Source organism: Arvicanthis niloticus, chromosome 29 (genome assembly GCF_011762505.2).
Source record: "Arvicanthis niloticus isolate mArvNil1 chromosome 29, mArvNil1.pat.X, whole genome shotgun sequence".
NCBI lineage: Eukaryota > Metazoa > Chordata > Mammalia > Rodentia > Muridae > Arvicanthis > Arvicanthis niloticus.
The window spans coordinates 20,066,742-20,086,609 of record NC_133437.1 but is presented as its reverse complement, the minus strand read 5'-3'; the positions used below and the strand labels follow the sequence as shown (position 1 = coordinate 20,086,609).

At 44.7% G+C, this 19,868-nt stretch overlaps 1 protein-coding gene across 2 annotated transcripts in view; it reads left to right on the top strand.

The window, feature by feature from the left end:
- Iqgap2 (IQ motif containing GTPase activating protein 2) overlaps positions 1-19,868 on the top strand; it is a 264,536-nt gene that overhangs the window by 30,859 nt on the left and 213,809 nt on the right. For both annotated transcript variants that reach the window (XM_076927203.1, XM_076927202.1), the window contains exon 2: positions 17,288-17,387. In XM_076927203.1, coding sequence (XP_076783318.1) covers positions 17,288-17,387 — 100 coding nt within the window. The remainder of the gene's footprint in view (positions 1-17,287; positions 17,388-19,868) is intronic.

The window sequence follows — 19,868 nt, the reverse complement described above, 5'->3', positions numbered from 1 at the left end:
CATAGGCCAAGAGCTGCAGCCCAAAGCCTAAACCCAGTAGGTGAGGCAGTTGAGTTTCCTCCTCCAGGGGAGGCATTGACAGTTATTTAAAGCCCATGGAGAGGGTGAGGGGCTGTACAAATGGGCTGGGCTAAGTGGCCTTTATTGACAGTATGTCTATTCTGTTTCTTAATAGTGGATTGGTGTATGGGGGTGGGGTGGGGGGAGAGGGTGTTATAAGTCCCCATTGCTAGTCTTTACATTAAAAAGTAAGTATATGGTATCATTTACTAAGACTTTTAAAAGCCCCAGTTCATATCCTTGAATGGAAATTCCATCACAGTAATAATTTGGCTATAACATTTATAGTCTTTGTCACCCTGCAGACCTACGGATTAAGTCCCCTGCTGAGTAGCAGTTGTAGTGCCTAAGTGAGCTGCGTGTGTTATAGGGAGCGGAAGGCGTGAGCCACCCACACAGAGCAGATGTGAGAACACACCTGGCCTCATATGCTACCCTCCCGATTTAAAAGACCAGCTCCCCCTCCCCCCCCCCCCGCCTTCCCGAGGCTCTACTTACATCACTCAGTATAGCCCCACATCCCTTTTCTCTTTCTTAGCTAGAAAACATCAAACAAATGGTACCAAGAATAATGGCCAAAGTCATCCTGCATGACTCTGAAGAGATACAAGATGAAAATATGTCCAGCCCACATCTTGGTTGAAAAATGGCTCCCGGAATGGACTGAGCAGTGGGAGTGCCCTTTGCCCCACAGGGATGGAAATACTGTGAGTTATAGTGAGGGCATATACACATTAATGATTTCCAGGCTTTTAGAGCGTGCCCTCATTATACAACCTCATTTTAATATAGTAGTAATCTGGCATATGAAGTGGATGGAGAGGTTATGAGAGGTTTACAAACTGTAAAGTTTAACTTTGTCCCACTGTGTATTCGTGGGAGGTCAGAGCTGGTAGGGAGAAGGCACCGGCTGTAGATGGGGAACTGAGTGTCAGACTGTGAGCACGGAGCCTAAAGGAACCAGGGATGATTGTGGGACACAGGAGGGGGTCACCATGGAGTGGGTGTGGCTGTAGATTTGTGGCAGAAGCTCATCACATGACACTGGTTAGACTCTAGACCTATGTTACAAGCTATTTCTTGATCATTTTTTTTCCTGCTTAATGCCATTTTGATGTATCCACTCTGTATAATTCAGAGACATCAGGTAGATTGAATATAGAATCCCAGGTCTAAACTGACAAAGGAACTGGGGAGAAGGGGAGGCCCCTCCTTACAATAGTGGAAGAGACGTTGGCATTAGAAAATCAATAGCTGCCCACATTAACAGATATACGATTCATAAATAAAGGGATATTCATACAATCTTAAAGTGTTTCCCCACAGGCGTAGAGAAATATAGCTCATATCCCTGGAATCAAGTGACTAAAGTTAGCCTCACCCTTAGGGTGACAATCCCAAGTCATGTGATGTGTGGGCCAAATAGAACTTGCCTTTTACACGTGTGCTTAAGTGCAAAGATGCTTACTTGTTACAAAGAGATCGACCAGTTGAGATCAACAGATGTTCAAGGTAAAAACCAGTGGCTGGGAACCTTTAAACACATAAGATGAAAGAAGACAAAAGCTGGCAGCCTTCTGGATCAATAAAGCGGGAGACATGGGACAGCCAAAGGCAAAGGGCAGGAAGAAAGTGACACACAGAGCCAAGGATATAGCTCAGAGGCGAGTCCCTGAGTTCAGTGCCCAGTGCCTAAAAAACAAACAAACAAAACAAATGAAGGAAGGAGAAGAAGGAAAAAGCTGCGTAAGACATTTCTCAGAGTTAGCTCTCAAGTATAGATAATACTGTTGTCTCAATATTAAATTTCCTGATTTGGATACTTGTATTGTGGTTACATAATAGAATGTTCTTATCCTTAATGCGATAAATTGAAACATACTGTAAAAGGCAGAGAGCTTTCAACCCGGATCTAGAGGGGTTTACGTCGCTAAGCACGTCATTGTATCTGGCCAGCGGTATTCTTGTTCCAGTGTGAAGTAGGGGAGAGAGTCATAGAATGCAGTCAGTAATCGAAAGGCATTTTTGGTTTGAGCAGAAATGACACATCGCATGCACTGTGACAGGATCCTCACTGACTTTTCCCGAGTGGGCCTTGAGGAGCAATGGGATATATATGTAATCATTATTGAACTCTTTGTTAACCAATGTATTTAGGTGTGTGTGTGTGTGTGTGTGTGTGTGTGTGTGTGTGTGTGTGTGTGATTGAACACAGAGGCCAGAGGTCAAAGTTTTCCTAAATGGTTCTCTATTTTTTTCTTTTTTTTAAAGACAGTGTCATTCATTGAACTTGGAACTCATGGACTGACTAGACAGTCTAGACATCAAACCCCAGGGATCTACCTGTCTCTGCTCTGAATAGTGGATCACAAGTGCACACTATAGTACCCAGCTTTTGACCTGGACAAGTACTTCACTGATCAAACTGTCTTTCTGGTCCCTACCTTCCTGGTGGTTGAGAACAACAGCATTTTACTTTAAGAAAGTATTTGTGTGCATGAGAAGCCCATCACAGGTGGTCAGAACTTGATAAGGGAAGATAAAATAAATCTATGACTTGTTGAAAGCTGATGAAGTAAGAGCGGGAGAGCACAGCCCGCCTACTTCTAGCCAATGTAGAACCTTCATCCTGTGGTCTCCTGGGTTCTTTCATAGGCCACACCTTCTGTGAACCATATATATATATATATATATATATATATATATATATATATATATATATATATGCAATGTTAGCATATGAAATATAAAAAGGCAAGCCTATCTTCCTGGTGTCATCCGACAGACATTTTGTCTTAAAAGGAGAACTAGTCCAGAGATCTTCTCTTTCTAATTTCAGGCCTGGTCTTGTGAAATTAGTCAAAGCAACTGACTCCATGGTGGGGGAGCTGAGTGGCCTGGTGTCTGGGCCTCCTGATGGTGTGATTGCATCACTCTCGTTCTGATTCTGTGTGACGTAATTGGTAGTCCCCCAGGCCTGGTGGTGTCAGTCATGTGAGCAGCCCAGTATTCCGAGACACGGTTTTGGAGCCGAAGGCCAGCTGTGTGGCGGCCAGTGAGGTGGTAGGGAAGGGGGTGATTATATACTACACCTTCCCTTGTGACTGAGAACATCAAATGAGTTGACACGTGTGGAGAAGTCGGTGTTTGACATAAAGGAAATACCACTTAGGTACTTTTCAATTATGATACTAGTCAGGCCATGTTTAAGTGTCATTCAGTCGACATGGTACAGATGGCACTGGTCCTTCTGTCTCCTTCCCCGTCCCTTTGAAACACCTGTTCTACTCACAGTCTGTAGGAGCACCTCACGTAAATTGATCACACGGATTTGGCTTTTGTGACCGCCCTATAGCTCTTGGGTTAACAGTCTCAAGGCCCAGTCATGGGGTAGTGTGGCTCAGGTTTTAGTCTGTTTACCTGTCTGCACCACACTGTGTTTATAATGTACTTGTTTCCTTCTTTGGGCTGTTCTGGATATCACTGCTGTGAGCATGAGTGTTAGTGCATGTGCTTTCAATTTTGGGGGAGTCGGTACCCAGAGGTGGGATTATTGGGGCTATAATAGGCTATACTATTGTGGTCAATTTTATTTGACTTTTATAAAGAGTGTGCAGGTTGTCCACACAGGCTGTATCATTTTACACACACACACACACACACACACACACACACACCGCTCCTATTTTTCTGTACCCTGGCCACTACTTGTTATTTTCTGGTTTTCTTCTTCTATGTGTAATTTTATGTATAGAAACAGTATCTGCTGATTTGTTATCTCAACCTTTTTAAAGAGAGAGAGGCGGAGTAAAACATTTGGACAAGCCAAGTCTGGTTAATCACATGCCAGTTAATCGATGTTTACCAGTACAGCTTGTACCAGAAGCCTCTGCTTAGCCTTTCCCAGAGCTGAGAGATCCCTGCCCCCTCTCCACACCCAGTGCTCCTTGCTTTGAAGGAGAAAAGCAAGTTACAGGCAATAAGTCCATGATAAGAATATAGGTAGAACACAGAGGACCTTTTGGCTTAGGTGCTAGTGTGTGAAGAATGGGTTTGTGAAGTTGTATCTATAACATGAAATGAACTTATTCTTCTGCAAGTACTTTGTAATACTCAAATTCGGGACGTGCCTCAAGTATCCAGCTTGAGGGGACTCTAGCCCCGAGAAACCAAATGGGAAAGGCAGTGACCTGAGAGAGTTCTGGTTCTTTCTGGCCCCACATTTCTTCTTGGTGTGTGTCCTTACTCTGTGAACTCTGAACCAAGGGAACAGGTGTGTGAGGGGTCATTGCTAACCAGGTTCTGGAGAGCCCTGTATACAGGTCAGGAGGCTGGGATAAGGGCTTCCTGGGAATGCCACCTTCTGGCTGAGCTTGCAGGTCTGAATTTCCACAGCCCTGTGTGCTGGAGCCTGGAAAGCTGGGTGTGAAGTCTGTTCACACACACTGTTGAGCCAGGCGTCCATGCCGTGCAGGCCCATGCAGCTCACAGGTATTCCAGGCACACTGGGAATGCTGGCTGGCTTATCTGGGTTTGCAGGCAGGGAGCCATTATTACTAAATACCAAAACCCTGACTGGTGATGCCAACAAGAAGATGCTCATGGCAGCTGGACTTCAAGTCGTGTCCCAAGAGAATCTTATTCATTCTGTCATCTTCCCAGTTCTTGGCTCTGTCCTATGTTTTTTTGTTGTTGTTGTTGTGGCTTTTTTGTTTGTTTGTTTTGTTTTGTTTTTGTTTTTTCAAGACAGGGTTTCTCTGTGTAGCCCTGGCTGTCCTGGAACTCACTCTGTAGACCAGGATGGCCTTGAACTCAGAAATCTGCCTGCCTCTGCCTCCCAAGTGCTGGGATTAAAGGCGTACGCCACCACTGCCCGGCTTCTGTCCTGTGCTTATGGCAGCTATTTAATTTATAGCTCAGGAAGTCCCGGGTTGTGTTGAAAGCAAGGTGTCCAGAATGGCTGCTTTACATTTCCCAGAAGTCTCACTGCCAGTCTGGGCCAATTGCGTGGCAATCCTGACCTGGAGAAATGATTGACATTTCTCCAGTCTAGGTCTACGTCTAACATAAAAATAAACCAGGGGTGTAGGATTTTGTGAGTGAAATTTGGTAAGCCAGAGTAAGAAAAACTGTGCAGAGAGGATAAGCTGGAGGAGGTGTGTGTGTGTGTGTGTGTGTGTGTGTGTGTGTGCTGACACTGTCTTAGTTTGTGCCTGTGTGAGCATCGAGGAGATAGGACTGGCCTTAGTCAATGTTCTATTGCCTGGCATGACCCAGGATCACTTAGAATGGTTCAGAATAATGCAGCTCAGAACATGAAATGGCACACATGGACGGAGGCATCAAGTCGGCAGTGGAGGGACTGAGAACCAAGATTTTAAGAACAGATCAAGGGCATTTCCTTTGTCTTCGGCCCCACTCCCATGGATGCAGCTCTATGCATGTTGCCCAGGGAAATAAATGGAGTGCACTGTGAACACTAGTGAGGAGTTTGTCTTAAGTGTGTGGGGGAGTGTGTGCCTGTGTGCCCCTGTGCGTATGTGTGTGTGTGCATGCACGTGTGTGTGGGTGCGTGTGTAGACACGTGTGCATGACTGTGTGTGGACACATGTGCGTGTGTGTGCATGCGCACGCTTGCCTGTGTGCCTGCACTAATGCTTGCACACGTGGAGGCCAGGCTTCTTCCTTTATTGCTCTCCGTCCTACTTTTTGCGACAGGGTCTCTTCCTGAACCTGGAGCTCTCTGTGTCAGGTATACAGCAAGCCTAGAGAATCTGCCTATCTCTGCCTCCCAACACTGAGATTACAGGTGCACACCTCCATACCTGGCTTGTTGTGGTGGCCTGTGCTGGGGTGGGGGTGGGGGATCTGAACTCAGAACCTCACCCTTGCACAGCAAGTGCTTTACCCACTGAGCTGTGTCACCAGCCCTGCCTATTTAAATTAATGATGACTGGGGTGTCTGTGAGGTTGCAGTTGCTGTCCCTGGAACTGTACATGGTTCTGCTACAGAGCTATGTGTTACTAAGTGGGGCGAGTTAGCTGTGTTGGAAGAACACATTACAATAGAGTGAAGCTCTGCTTGGCCCCTTGAGCTTGAGATGTCACTTGGTCATCTTGTCATCTCACAGCTACAGGCCTCACACCGACAGGGTGGACACAGCCTCTGGGTAGTTCCATGCTCCCACCCTGGGAAGCTCAGAGACCTTGGGGAGGGCCCGGATGGTAGGGGCTGCCTTAGGAGTTTTTGCTAAACAGGCTTTGAAGGCCGAGAAACAGTGCAGAAGACTGGAAACCAAGAAGCAAAAGTACATCTTGAGGTTTATTTACCATTTCTTGATGCCTTTTCTTTTCTTTTCTTTTCTTTTCTTTTCTTTTCTTTTCTTTTTTCTTACTCTCCTCTTCTCTCTTCCTTTTTCTTTTAAGAGAAAGCCCATCTAAGTATCCCAGGCTAGCCCTAAATGTGTGATTCCCCCTGCCTCTTACCTACCAAATGGTAGGTGTGTAGCCCTACCTGTAATTAAACGCTCAGAGCATGGGTTTCTCATTCTTATCACTAGGTCTGCGTCCCTCTCCCTCTCCCTCTCCCTCTCCCTCTCCCTCTCCCTCTCCCTCTCCCTCTCCCTCTCCCTCTCCCTCTCCCTCTCCCTCTCCCTCTCCCTCTCCCTCTCCCTCTCCCTCTCCCTCTCCCTCTCCCTCTCCCTCTCCCTCTGCTCTCTCTCCCTCTCCCTCTGCTCTCTCTCCCTCTCCCTCTCCCCCTCCCCCTCCCCCTCCCCCTCTCCCCTCCCCCTCCCCCTCCTCCTCCCTCTCTCTCTCCCCAGACTTTGCTGGATAGCCCTAGCTATAAGTAGCCCAGGCTGACCTTGAACTTCTGCCATCATCTCCTGAGTGCTGGGATTACAGACGAGAGCCACCATACCTAACTCCCATGCCTGTTTCCCACTAAATCCCTTTCTCTTCCCCTCCTTCGAGCCCGACTTCACCCTGCATCCGTCAAGAAAGCCCACTCAGATTAATCCTTTCATCAGGCAGCCTCTCATTCCCCTTGGCTCTCCTATTCTTTGTGCTGTAATTCTTTTGTTCTCTTTCCAAGTATGAAAGCTTGTGACTGCATAACTTTCCTCTGCTGTGAAATGTGCCTTCCCCTGCTGGATTGGAAGCCAGTCCCAGGTTCATCCCACTCTGGTCCTTCTCTCTCCTGGCTGAAGTGCTTTCTGGCTACTTAGCCATGAGTTAGGGACTTTGCCGCAAACCCAAAGAAGCCTGTTGTACTGCCTCCATCAGCCTTAATTATAAGGCATTTGGAGTGAGTTTGAACACTTTGAACCTCTGTAACTCTCTTCCAACATTTTGCACCTAGGAGACCATCAAAAAGGAGACATTTCCATCCCTGCTTGGCTCCATAATTGCGGATGCTTGTGCTTCACAAACACTGGCAGGGCTCAAATGTCTGGAGTAGAAACAATGGCTTAATTCTGAAATTGTGTTCAAATCCTCTGAGAGACTCGTGGCTGATACCCAGAGATAGATTGAGGCTTGGCTGTCTCCTCTGGGTTGCAGTAGACACATGTGAGGGGGGACTTACATACAGTACTGTGGTCCAGTCCCCAGCCAAGAAAGCTGTGCCTGAGGGGGATGGGTTACGTCTTCAGACTGAGTCTGGAGCAGAACAGCGTGTGTTATATTTAAGGTGGTGGTATTCTGTTGTGTGTTGTGTCCAGCTCTCTGAGTTTTGAGTAAGCGTCAGACCGAAAGCCTTTGTGTCTGCCTTCTGTTAACAAGAATATGTACTTTCTAAAACCTGGGACCATCCACTTTCCAAGTACAGTGGTGTTAGAACCTGAATGTTTGTAGGTTTTCTGCCCTGGCAGAGCAATGGCTTCCCATGAGAGAATGTTCTCTGTGTCATCTGTACACTTTCCAGTTTACACAGTCAAGGGTCGTATCCATTCCCTTGCTCCTGCAAACTGTACACGAGCCGCAGCCATTCTTACCAGTTCAACTCGCCACCCCAGCCAGGCCATTTCCTCCTCAGCCTCTCTATACCTGTGTCTGAAAACAACACTGTTACAATGTTACAATCCTGTTACAATGGCATGCCACCAGAACAACACTGTTACAATGTTACAATCCTGTTACAATGGCATGCCACCAGAACAACACTGTTACAATGTTACAATCCTGTTACAATGGCATGCCACCAGAACAACACTGTTACAATGTTACAATCCTGTTACAATGGCATGCCACCAGAACAACACTGTTACAATGTTACAATCCTGTTACAATGGCATGCCACCAGAACAACACTGTTACAATGTTACAATCCTGTTACAATGGCTTGCCACCAGAAACACAGAGGAAAAGTAAACAAAACCCCTGGGGAGGTTTTGAACACAAGCCAGCTTTGTAATCAGTTAGCCCTGGTCCTTGAGCAAACCCATTTTTGTCTTAGGTAAGTGGAGGCAGCTTACCCATCTGTTTAAAGCCTAGTCTTGTCATCTGAGCTCATGTATACTGAATCACATATGACCCCCATGGACATAAAGAGCTCGGCATACTAGGCTCAAGGCCTGCTGCTTGACCCTGGCCCTTTCGGTCTTGTGTTATGATTTCTTGTAAAAGTCATCTCCTGAACACAGGACACATGTGCTGACTGATGCCGCTATTCATGGTTTCCTTGAAGCCAGAGAGACTCTTGCATCTTGAGAGCTATCCCAATCTGCATTGGTCCAGGATGCAGTCATGTTGAAATGTATTTTTGTTCCACGACTGTTTGTCAACACTTTCCCTTTTGCATAGTATGGTCCATTTGAGGGCTGGATTTTTTGGCAATATTTTATGAGTGGACTGTCCCAGATCAGGTGCTAATTCATTTCCTAATGAACAGCATATGCTTGCATTAATAGAGCCCTTCTGCATCCAGCAGGCTCCTAACTGCCTGTGAGACTCAACTTCCCTTCCAAACAAAGTCTCTGTGCTCAGTTGGCTCTTTAGTATATCCTCAGAACAGTGGGATGCATCTGTATTTCCTCCCCTTAATTATGCAAGCTTGTCTTTATGCAAATTGGCACACTTGGTGACTTTCTGGTGCTGAGCCATGTGCTGTACCCACCTTCACCATCCAAAGTCACAAAATGAGTTGGCTGTTACTCTTTGGCCTTCTCTTTCCTCCCCCGTACCCACTTCAGTGTTCTGCTTCATCCTGTCCCTCCCCCTCCCTGCCAGATCCTGCCCATTCAAAGCTCACACTATTTTTCTTTCCTCTGGAATTTAGACTTCCAGGGTTGCCTGTTGCACAGGCTTGTTGGAGCCTTCTCCTGAGTCTCCAGATTGGGTCTCCCATCACTCCCTCCCTCCCCCACCTGCTTTCTCTCATCCACTTACCAGTCCTGCCTCTCTCCAGGCAGCTGGGCCTTCTGGAGGAACACTGAAAGGACATCCCAGTGTTAGTCATCTGCTGCTGCCCGGAGCTTCTGTCATTGCCTGTCTTTACACAGCAAAGCTGGCACATTACCCATTGTACCTTCTGAGTGACAGCAATCTTTTTCTCTCAATGATCAGATGGTTGAGTTAGATGGAGAAAAGTTGACTGTTGGACCACACCTGTTATTGGGGCTTCATCCTCACCTTATTTTTCTGTAGCTGAACATTTTAACAATTGATTTTTTTTTCTTTCTAATATTGACATTTTAAAGGACCATATGCCAATGGTATAGAGTTTTTGGAAGATGTATAAGAATAAAAAAATATATAAGGATAAAGTCTTGGAGCTGCCCTTTTGGAAACATTCTGCTTGTATTTTGGCATTTCCTTATTGGCTTTCAGCTTAAATAAAATGCATACAATATAACACTATATACTTTTAATTAAATTATACAGACTATATAGTCATTATGTGTACAGATGTATGGAATTAAATGTGTGCGTGCTTAACTACCATCTTAGTTACCTTTTTATTGCTGTAACAAAACACCACGACCAAGGCAGTTTACAAAGAAAATGTTTAATTTGGGGCTCATGGTTGCAGAGGGCTGGAATCCATGACCATCATTACAGGGAACATGGTAGCAGGAAGGGATGGTGCTGGAGCAGTAGCTGAGAACTCACATCCAGATCCACAAACAGAAAGCTGAGATAGCTAACAGGGAATGGTGTGGGTTTGGAAACCTCAAAGCCTACCACCAGAGACATGCCTCTTCTAATAAGGCCACACCTCCTAATCCTTCTCAGACAGTTCCACTAACTAGGGACCAAGTATTCAAACCTATAGGGGCCATTCTCATTCAAACCAGCACAAGTGCATTGTTTGCAAGTTATATGGGAGATAGATGTTTAAGTCATCAAGTAAGTGCAGTGAATATTATCTTAATTACTCTTGAAAAATTAGCTGCTGTAATAATTTGTTGCTAGCTGTAAATTATTTTGCATTTATTTAATGGCTGTTTATTTTAATGGCAATAGTGTGGCTATTTATTTTAATGTTAATGTTTATAGAACTATAATTTCATATATATATATACATATACATATGTATATATAAAATGTACTTTGATTATGTCTCCTTGTTATCCATGTATATCTCCAACCTTGAAAGTCCTGCTCCTACTTTCTTTAGGATTACTTAGGATTTAATTAAGATTACTTGTGTGAGCTTGGATGGAAGGTTATTTACTTGAACAAAGGCAATGTAACAATGCCTATACCACTGTTGAATATAACTTCCCCTTTCCCAGAAAGGGTTAACTTGCCCATATGGTCTTCAGGAAGAGCTGGAGCCCCTTCCCAACCATGCTAACATGTTGCTGGTCCAGCCTTATACAAGTCTCCTGTAAGTAACCATTGCTGTTATGAAGTTATGGTTGCAACAGCCGTGTCGTGTACAGAAGTCAGCAGTTCACAGCGTTCCTTTCCATTCTGATTCTTTCTTCCTTCCCTTTTTAAAAATAAAAGATAAAAAAAATATGATTCTTAGACTGAAGGTATGGTTGCACAAACCTTTAATCCCAGCACTTGGGAGTCAGAGGTAGGTGGACCACTGTGAGTTCAAGGCTTCTGTAGATGACATAGTGAGATATGTCATATAGATATATATGCTGTGTGCATGTGTGTGGTATGTAGGTTTTTGTATATATATGTGTGTGTGTATATACATATATGTATATGTGTATTTATGTGTGTGTATGTGAATGCATGTGTTTATATGTATATGTATGCATGTGTTTATATATGTGTGTATGGATGTATGTATATGATTCTTATACAATAGCTTCATAAGGTAGGTAGTATTATTTTTGTTTTACAGATGAGGAACTGAGTGTCCAGTATTAATTCTTGACTCAGTGTGACTTTTTTCCCTTCAAGATAGGGTTTCTCTGTGTAGCCTTGGGTGTTCTGTAACTTACTCTATAGACCAGGCTAACCTCAAACTCAGAGATCCAACTACCTCTGCCTCCCAGTGCTGGGATTAAAGGCATACACGCATACACACACACACACACACACACACACACACACACACACACACACACACACGAGAGTGTGAGACTCTTGCAGTTACATTTAACCGCCAAGTTGCTACCCCTCCTTCTGCTAAGCCATGTGAGAAAAAAATTAGTGTTACATTCTGAAGAGAGTGTAGCATCCATCCTATGTAGTTTCTAGTGAAAACAATGAAGCCACATACATCTGTCCACTGATTAGGGAGGTGTCAGTGACAGTGACTGACAGGTGTGTCCCTGTTCCAGCTCTGTCACTGACTTCTTTATGATCTCCCATGGTCTGAGCCCACATGGCCTCTCTTAAGTTTATCTCCCATCAGGACAACAGAGAATGGTATTCCTTCAGAAAGAGGAATGTGGGGACAAAAAGATAACATACATGAAGCTTGGCCTCACTAAGTGTCAACCATCCATGCTTTTTCTCCTGTGTGCATAAGAAAAGACTAAGGAATCCCAGCCTTCAGACTATGAGATGCACAGGGAAGAACTCCATTCAGAACCAAGAAATTGTCTTTTCTTCTGTGCTTACCATTGGTTTCTTTGTGCTTTGTTGATTTATTTTCTCCAGTGAATCAAGGGGGAAAAAAGACCAGGTATGATTCATTATCCTCCTGTCTTCTAAATCTTTCAGCTTTGTAGAACTATCCCATGATGTTTTATTGTGTGGGGTGATTATCTGTTTTCTTGGGGGGTTTTTTTGTTTGTTTGTTTTTGCTTTTTTTGTTTTGGTTTTTTGTTTTGTTTTCTTAGATAGCATCTTACCACCCATCCCTTTGCTAGTGTGAAACTAGCTATGTAGCCCAGGGTGATCTCAAACTCAGAATCCTCCAAGTCTTTACCTCTCCAAAGCTGGTTGTAGCATCATGACCAGCATATGGTGGGTGGCTTTTGAGAGACCAGGAACAAGTACTAGTTAGTGACTTTCTTAGGATCAGCTCAGGAGACTGTTGATATTTAATTTAGGAAGTCTGTTTAGTGGTTCTAACGTTGCCTTATTCTTAGAGGGCATTAAAGTTGAGTTATTTATAGAGAATAGTATGCATCACCTTAGGACTGGATCTAAATAATTTAGACATTTAACAGTGAACCCCATGAGCACAGGGCTCATACTGAGTGAACTGAGCTAAGTTCCTCCCCATTGTTTAGAAACAGTAGCAACAGATTTAAAAAGTGCCCTCTTCCATTGGAGTCTTGACTTTCAATTTGCTCCTGGAAACTTAACACTCTCTCTTCTTCACTGAGATCTGTGAGGAATGTGGGTGATGAGGTGTGAAAAGGAAGCAGTAGTCGGATGGAATATTCCCTGGGCCTTCCTGACAGCAAGTGATAATTTGGTTTCTAAAATAGTTCTTGAAAAACTACTATTATACAAATAAAAAATATATAACCTGTAGGAAGCTGCTGTTAGCTGCGCAGTTGCTAGGCAGATAGGCTTCCTTAGTCACTGCCAATCCCGAGGCATATTGGGTGGTGAGCGAACAGCCAATCAAAAGTGAATACGTCACTCTGGACTGTACTTAAGCGGGACCCCTTCCTCAGCTCGACCCTTCCGCGTCTCTCCACGTGGGTGATAAAGATTAAAAAGCCTCGTTTCACAGTAACTACCTGTTCTCTGCGTCTCGTGATTTCTCCGCGGATACAAAGCTCGAAGGGGGGCGCGTTAGAATAACCCCAAATCTAGGAATCGCTGGCTTTTGTTCTTCTCCAAAACTGAGAGAAGCCCCAGGATTCCCTTTCTCATCCCATGCACCTTAACCCCATCATGATCTGTACTGGGTTTCTAAATTCTGGAGAAGTGATAGAGTCCTGTTTAAGTTTATAGTGGACAGAATGAATTCTCCTTTGGTCTGTGAGAATTAGCAATGAGTGTCCGCTTCAGACCTGCATGCTCAGGTTTAATGGTCACAATATATGTTTGCATGCATGGGATCTAAGAACCCTCTCTCCTTCTCTGTGTCTGTCTCTGTGTCTCTTTTTCTGTCCCGTATCCCCTAGCATATCCTCTCTCTGTCTTTCAGTTTCTGTTTCTCTGTTTCTGTTTCTCTGTCTCTGTCTCTCTCTGTCTCTGTCTCTCTGTCTCTCTCTTTCTCTGTGTGTTTTATTTATAGAGTCTTGCTATGTACCCCAGGCCAACCTTGGCCTCATTATGTAGCTCCTGACCTCAGCTCCGAGTTGCTGGGATTGCAGGCGTATCTGCTAGCATGATGCTGGCTTCTCTGTGGGTCTTGGCCAGTATAAGCTCATTTACAGAAAAGGCTCGGTTATTTTCCTAAGGCCCGACCTATTTCCTATTCCATTTTCCTGTTTAGATGTGACATAGATGCTTCTTAATGCCTCTCGACCCTGGTGACACTAGAATGAGACGGGATTGTGACAGTTGTTTGTACTGGTAGCTTACTTACCCTCAGTGCCTGGTCTTGCCACATCTCAGAAATTACCCCAATGCTAAATTTGAAGATTTAGGCAGTTTCTTTTGTTTGTGTGTGTGTGTGTGTGTGTGTGTGTGTGTGTGTGTGTGTGTTTCTGTTAAAATATGGGTTTAGAGACTGTTACAGCTTTGCCTAACCCGAATGGCCTTGGTAGCGTGAGACTTGGGAGGATCTGATGCCTATGCCTTGAAGCCCAAGCAGCTCTCACTGTGTACCTGCTGTCTCCTAGGGCATCTGTATGCCTCAGCATCTCTGTGACATGCTGCAGGCTTGCCAACACTCCCCCACCCCCCCTCCATGGGGTCCTTTAGAGTTTAAATAGCCATGGAAGGCTTCAGGCAGCTGGCATGGAACCAGAATTTGGTTGTGTTATCCTTTTATCCTGTCCTTCTGCCTCTGTCCCTTCTTGTGTCTTCCTTGGTTACCAGTGCAGCCCACCACCTATAAACTTAAGCTCTGAGAGAACAGGTCTTTTTTTTTTTTGTTTGTTTGTTTTTTTTTTGTTTTTCGAGACAGGGTTTCTCTGTGTAGTCCTGGCTGTCCTGGAACTCACTCTGTAGACCAGGCTGTCCTGGAACTCAGAAATCCGCCTGCCTCTGCCTCCCAAGTGCTGGGATTAAAGGCGTGCACCACCACTGTCTCTTATTTGTTTAGGTGTTCCCTTTAAGGCGATGCAGTTCCCAAACCATAGAATATGGCTCCACACCCAACTGAATTACATACCTGAGGATATTTAGGATTCTTGGTAGAGAATTTTGAGTCACACAGAATAACAATGTGTACTTAAAATACTAAATGGTGGGTGTATTTCTCCGAATTGATTATTCCTATCAGACTTCTAATCTGATTTTCCTTAAAGGCGTACAACCCAAATGATGCCATCTTATGAAGCCAGCACGGTTATGGATACTCTTGCCAACCCTCCCTGGAGTGTATTTCCCAAAACCCAAGCACCTTGTCATGATGCCAAATCTCAGTTGTGCAACTGTAATAAAAATTCCAGAAGAGACCTTGTGAGTCATACATTGTGTCCGAACTGGCTGGCACCAAGCAGCCACTCAAATATTTGTGAACAGATGAATGGATTGAAATCAGAGGATGTGGTGGCCTTGGTATCTGTGTGAAGGGATCAGGTAGTGAGTGGGTAGGGGCAGTTAAACAGTGGCTGCACCTTACCAAAGGGTAGGTCTTGGGCTAGTTTTATGTTGCATTGTGTGGGTGTTTTTGGCATTGGACTCGGGTTTCCTTCCATTTCCACCCGGAAGCTCTTTTTGGTTCTGTTTCTTGTGTCTCTGCACAAGCTCTCTCACACGAGTGCCATAGAATGTAATCGCTCCCGTCTCTGAGTCTGTATCAGCCCGATTTCAGCATTTTGTTCTCCGTAGCACCACTCTCTAACCAACCGAGCTTGCCAGCCAGTTGGCATAATACTGGAGGAAACGCTTCTCCACAAAGTCATGTTTCTTGGGGAGTTCGGGCAGTGATTGAAAATGCCCCTCAGAAGAAATCATGGATACTCAAGGGGTTTTTTGTTGTTGTTTTTTTTTCCCAAGAGAAGGGACTCTTTGAATGACCTGTGCCTTGGGTTCCCTGGAGACATTGTTGGTGTGGTGGTGACAACATCGGACTGTGGTCCCAAAGGATGTCATTTCAGGCCCTGGCTGTGTCACTGGTCCAGAGAATAGCTGTAGGCATCCCCATTCCCCTCATCGACCTTGGCTTCCTAATTTGTAAGAGATAGGGCCTATGCCTCGCCTGATTGTGAGAATCACACACTAACTTATGGGAAAGTACGTTGTGGGCAGGAAAGTCAAGTCCGCTGTGAATTATTAGCTTCATCTTGGCTCTTTCAATGGCAGGGCCACTCTTCATGCCAAGAGCTGTTATCAGAAGTCTCTACGTGAACCAACAGTGAGTAAGGCAAAGGTCTTTGCAGCACCCTCTGGAGTCCAGCAGCTGTGAAGGCTTTCTCAGTCTCATAACTTAGGCTTGCCCTTGGGTGGTAGGTCATCACAGATCTCTGCACACCGAGGGGCAGGTGAGGTTGAAGTGTGTGGTGAGAACAGTGGGCCAGGCTAGCGGAAGCTGCAGGAAAGAGACTCCCCACATGGGGATGCCCTGAGGGTGAGCACTCCTGTCTGTCTAGTTCTCGACTGGTGTTTTGACTCAAGCCTACTAATTAAAGTGAGAAGAGCAGAATCTATTGGATGGTCCTGCGTTTGCAACTTAACTTCCTTTGTCTCTCTACAAACAGGTCAAAATAAAATGACTTCGTACAGATATTTGGGGGCAATTTTATTAGCCTTTCTTGATAAGAGATTACTTACCAATTATTTTCAGAGAACATTCAACCTTATTATGAGAAGCACGCTGCACACTGTGACATAGAATGTATCTTCTGTGATTTTTTTTTTTATTTTTATTGAAATGTAGGCAGTTTGAGGCTGCAGAGACAGCTCAGTAGTTAAGAGCACTGGCCAGTCTTCTAGAGGACCCCAGTTCAGTACACAGCATTCACGTGGTGGCTCACAACCATACATAACTCCAATTCTAGGGGGATCAGACACTCTCTTATGTCCTCAGGCATTGAACAGATGCGGTGAAAATACATACATGCAGACAAACATTCAATCAATCATTTTTAAAAGTAAACTAAAATATAGGAAGTGCTGAGAGAGGAGACAACTTGAGTGAGAACAATTAGGAAGTGGCCTGGTGTTCAGACTTGAAGCTGTGACTCCTTTAATGGTGTGTGTGTGTGTATGTGTGTCTGTGTGCATGTCTGTGCATGTGTGTGTAGGTGTGTGTGTCTGTGTGTCTCCATGTGCATGTCTGTGTGTGTGCATGTCTGTGTATATATCTGTATGTGCAGGTGTGTGTGTCTGTGTGTGTCTCTGTGTCTCTCTGTATCTCTGTGTGTGTCAGTGTATTTATCTCTATGTGTGTGTGTGTGTGTGTGTGTGTGTGTGTGTGTGTGTAAGTGATGAGAGCAGAAGTGAGAAGGAAGTGGACCAGCTGGAGAAAGGAGGAGGGATGAGAGGAGGTGAGGATGGATTTGCGCTCCGTGTAGTGGCATATGTATCAGAATGAAACCCGTTTTTAGAGTGCTATCTACAGAATTAAACTTACCACAGCTCTTGGTCAAGACATAAAACATGACCTGAGCTAGCATCTGTCCCTTGCAAATGAAATGAAGAAATATTTATTGATAAAACCATGAAGTAGAGGTCTAATTTACTGTGCTATTAACATGAGTAAGGCATTTTTAAGGAACGTGTTGTTCCCCTGTGTTTCTAGCAATCGTGGATGATGAAAGGCTGTCTGCAGAGGAGATGGATGAGAGGAGGCGACAGAACATCGCCTATGAATACCTGTGTCACCTAGAGGAAGCCAAGAGGTAAGATCCGGGCTTTGTCTGTCTGTATCCTAGTTCATGGAGCTAAGCCGTGGGGTAAGACTGGGATTTGATGACAAGAAAGTCCAGAGTGGACCAACAACCTCAAAGGATTATCAGGATTATGGATGGCTGGGGTTATTATGACACTTTAACTGTCACCTATAATTTAGATTTGAACACACTCTGTTTATTCATCACCCCTTGATCACAGCTGGTTGGGCACCACACTCACCTGGGCATATGCTGGATAATAGCTCACTGGTGGACTGGTTGGTGGTAAACCAATGAGATACCACTTCTGCTCATGGAGAATTGAGCGAGGTCAAGGGCCAGGGGGGCAAGTCTTCCTTTTCCCTCCCTCAGAGCCTCCCAGGAAACTACAGGACCAATTAGATTTCAGATGCTGCAGCTCACTGGCTTGGAGACCAGGGGTGTCAACAGTAACTTAAACTCAACTTCTTCTCCCCAAGAGTGTCCTCAGGTTTTGTACTCACCTCCTGCCTGTGACAGTAAATGTTCAATAAAACAGTAATCTGTGTGACTGAAGTCCATGGGCCACTAAACTATGAAGCAGGTTTATGACCGCAATCTCCTTAACCTGTGGGTGTGTGGGCACTGGGTATGCTGTTTAAAAAACCACATTGACTGTTCTAGACTCTTCGGAAGTAAATGCTGGCTGAGTTCTCCTAAGAGAAAGTGAAGATAAAGAGTCCAAAGAGCAAATGCCTCTTTATCGGAGGCATCCGGAGGACTCTGCCCTTTGCTGAGCCAATGCTACACTGGCTAGCATTTCATATACTGCTTTGTGAGACAGAGGGCTAGGTGCCCTCTTAATCGACACAGCCAATAAACACACAGTGAAATGCACATGAGTGTTAACGATGAGCAGGAAGAAAGAGGATTTTACTTCCTATTTTATATAATACTAGCCTGGGGTCTAATTTGACATCATCGTTGCTTTGCTGGGAGTTCTCAGTGTTGTTTCAGCTTTTAACAGTGCCGCATGATTATTATTTAACATGTCTACACAGTCCGCATTTAGGTCAGAGAACACCGAAGATTCCTTGTCAGCCTAAGATTATTGAACACACACACACACTTAGTCAAATTCTTGTTTAAAAGATAAAATAAAGGAAGAGATTCCTAGGCACCCAAGCATGGCGCACACATCCCATGACCAAGTCTGAGAATTAGTGGGAGGACTTCGCTTTTCATTGTGACTTGCGTTCCACTCCGTAGATATGTGCTTCGTTTTTTTACGTAAGTAGGAAAGAGCGCCGTGGGACCGAGGAGTGCGACCCAGAGTTGGTAGACCTGATTTCCTGGCCCTACCTTGGGCCTGTGTGACTATGGGCAGGTTGTCTAACCCTTTGGGGAAAACCCACTTTTCTCTGTAAATTGCATAGTAAAGACACTGCCACCGGCCTCACTTTCCTTCTGATTTTTTTTTTTTTTTTAAAGAATCACTGAAAAAGGGAAAAGTATTCTGCGAATGTTGGTTTGGACCAGACATCTGGTGGTATGCACTTGCACAAGCGTAGCTTTCTGTTCAGTGTGTCAAAAGTGGCAAAGACGAGCCTTTACAGCCTGTTAACCTCCTCGGTATTCGTGGAATTCATTAGTGAATATTTTTTTTTCTCTTTTTATGAGTTTGTCATGAAGATAATCCCAGATTCTTTGAAGAAAACGTCTTTTTAAAATAGTGTCTATGAAGTAATAGAGTAGGAATATCAAGTTTTCAGAGCTGAGAGGATGGCTTAGCATCTCTTGCCACACATATGACCACCTGAGTTCAGATTCCTGGGATCCCAAAGCTGGGCGTGGTCATCTCCAGTGAGATGGGAGGCAGAGCTAAAAGAACCCTGGAGCTCACAGGCCATCTAGCCTGGCATGCTCAGTGGTAAACAGCATAAAACTCTGTCTCGAAGCCAGTGAAGACCAACACACATGGTTGCCCTCTGACCCTGGACCTGTGCTATGGCACCTAAATACCCACATTCACAGTAAAACACACATGCGTACTTACATGTACACACAAGGTTTTATATTACTCTAGAGACCCAGTGAATCTCCAGCTAAGTTCCAGTTGCTGTTTTGTTGTTGTTTTTAGTCAGAAGGTTCCATAAAGAAAGCACAGGGGCTGGAGAACTGCTCAGTGATTAGGAGCAGGTGCTGCTCTTACAGAAGGCCCAGGTTCTGTTCGCAGCACCCACATAGTGGGCAACAGTCATTTATAACTCCAGTTTCTTCTGGGTACCTGGCATGTACGTGGTGCACTGACAGACATACAGCTAAAGCACGCATGGAAAATTAACTAGGAAGTACAAAGACAGTATATTTAATTAAGGGCTTGTAGTATATAAGGCTAAGAGCTTAATTTTAAAGTGGAGAGAGGTCATCAGGGCATAGTATCACACAACTTTAATCCTTGTTCTTGGGTGTCAGAGGCAAGCTGATCTCTGTGAGTTCAAGGCCAACCTG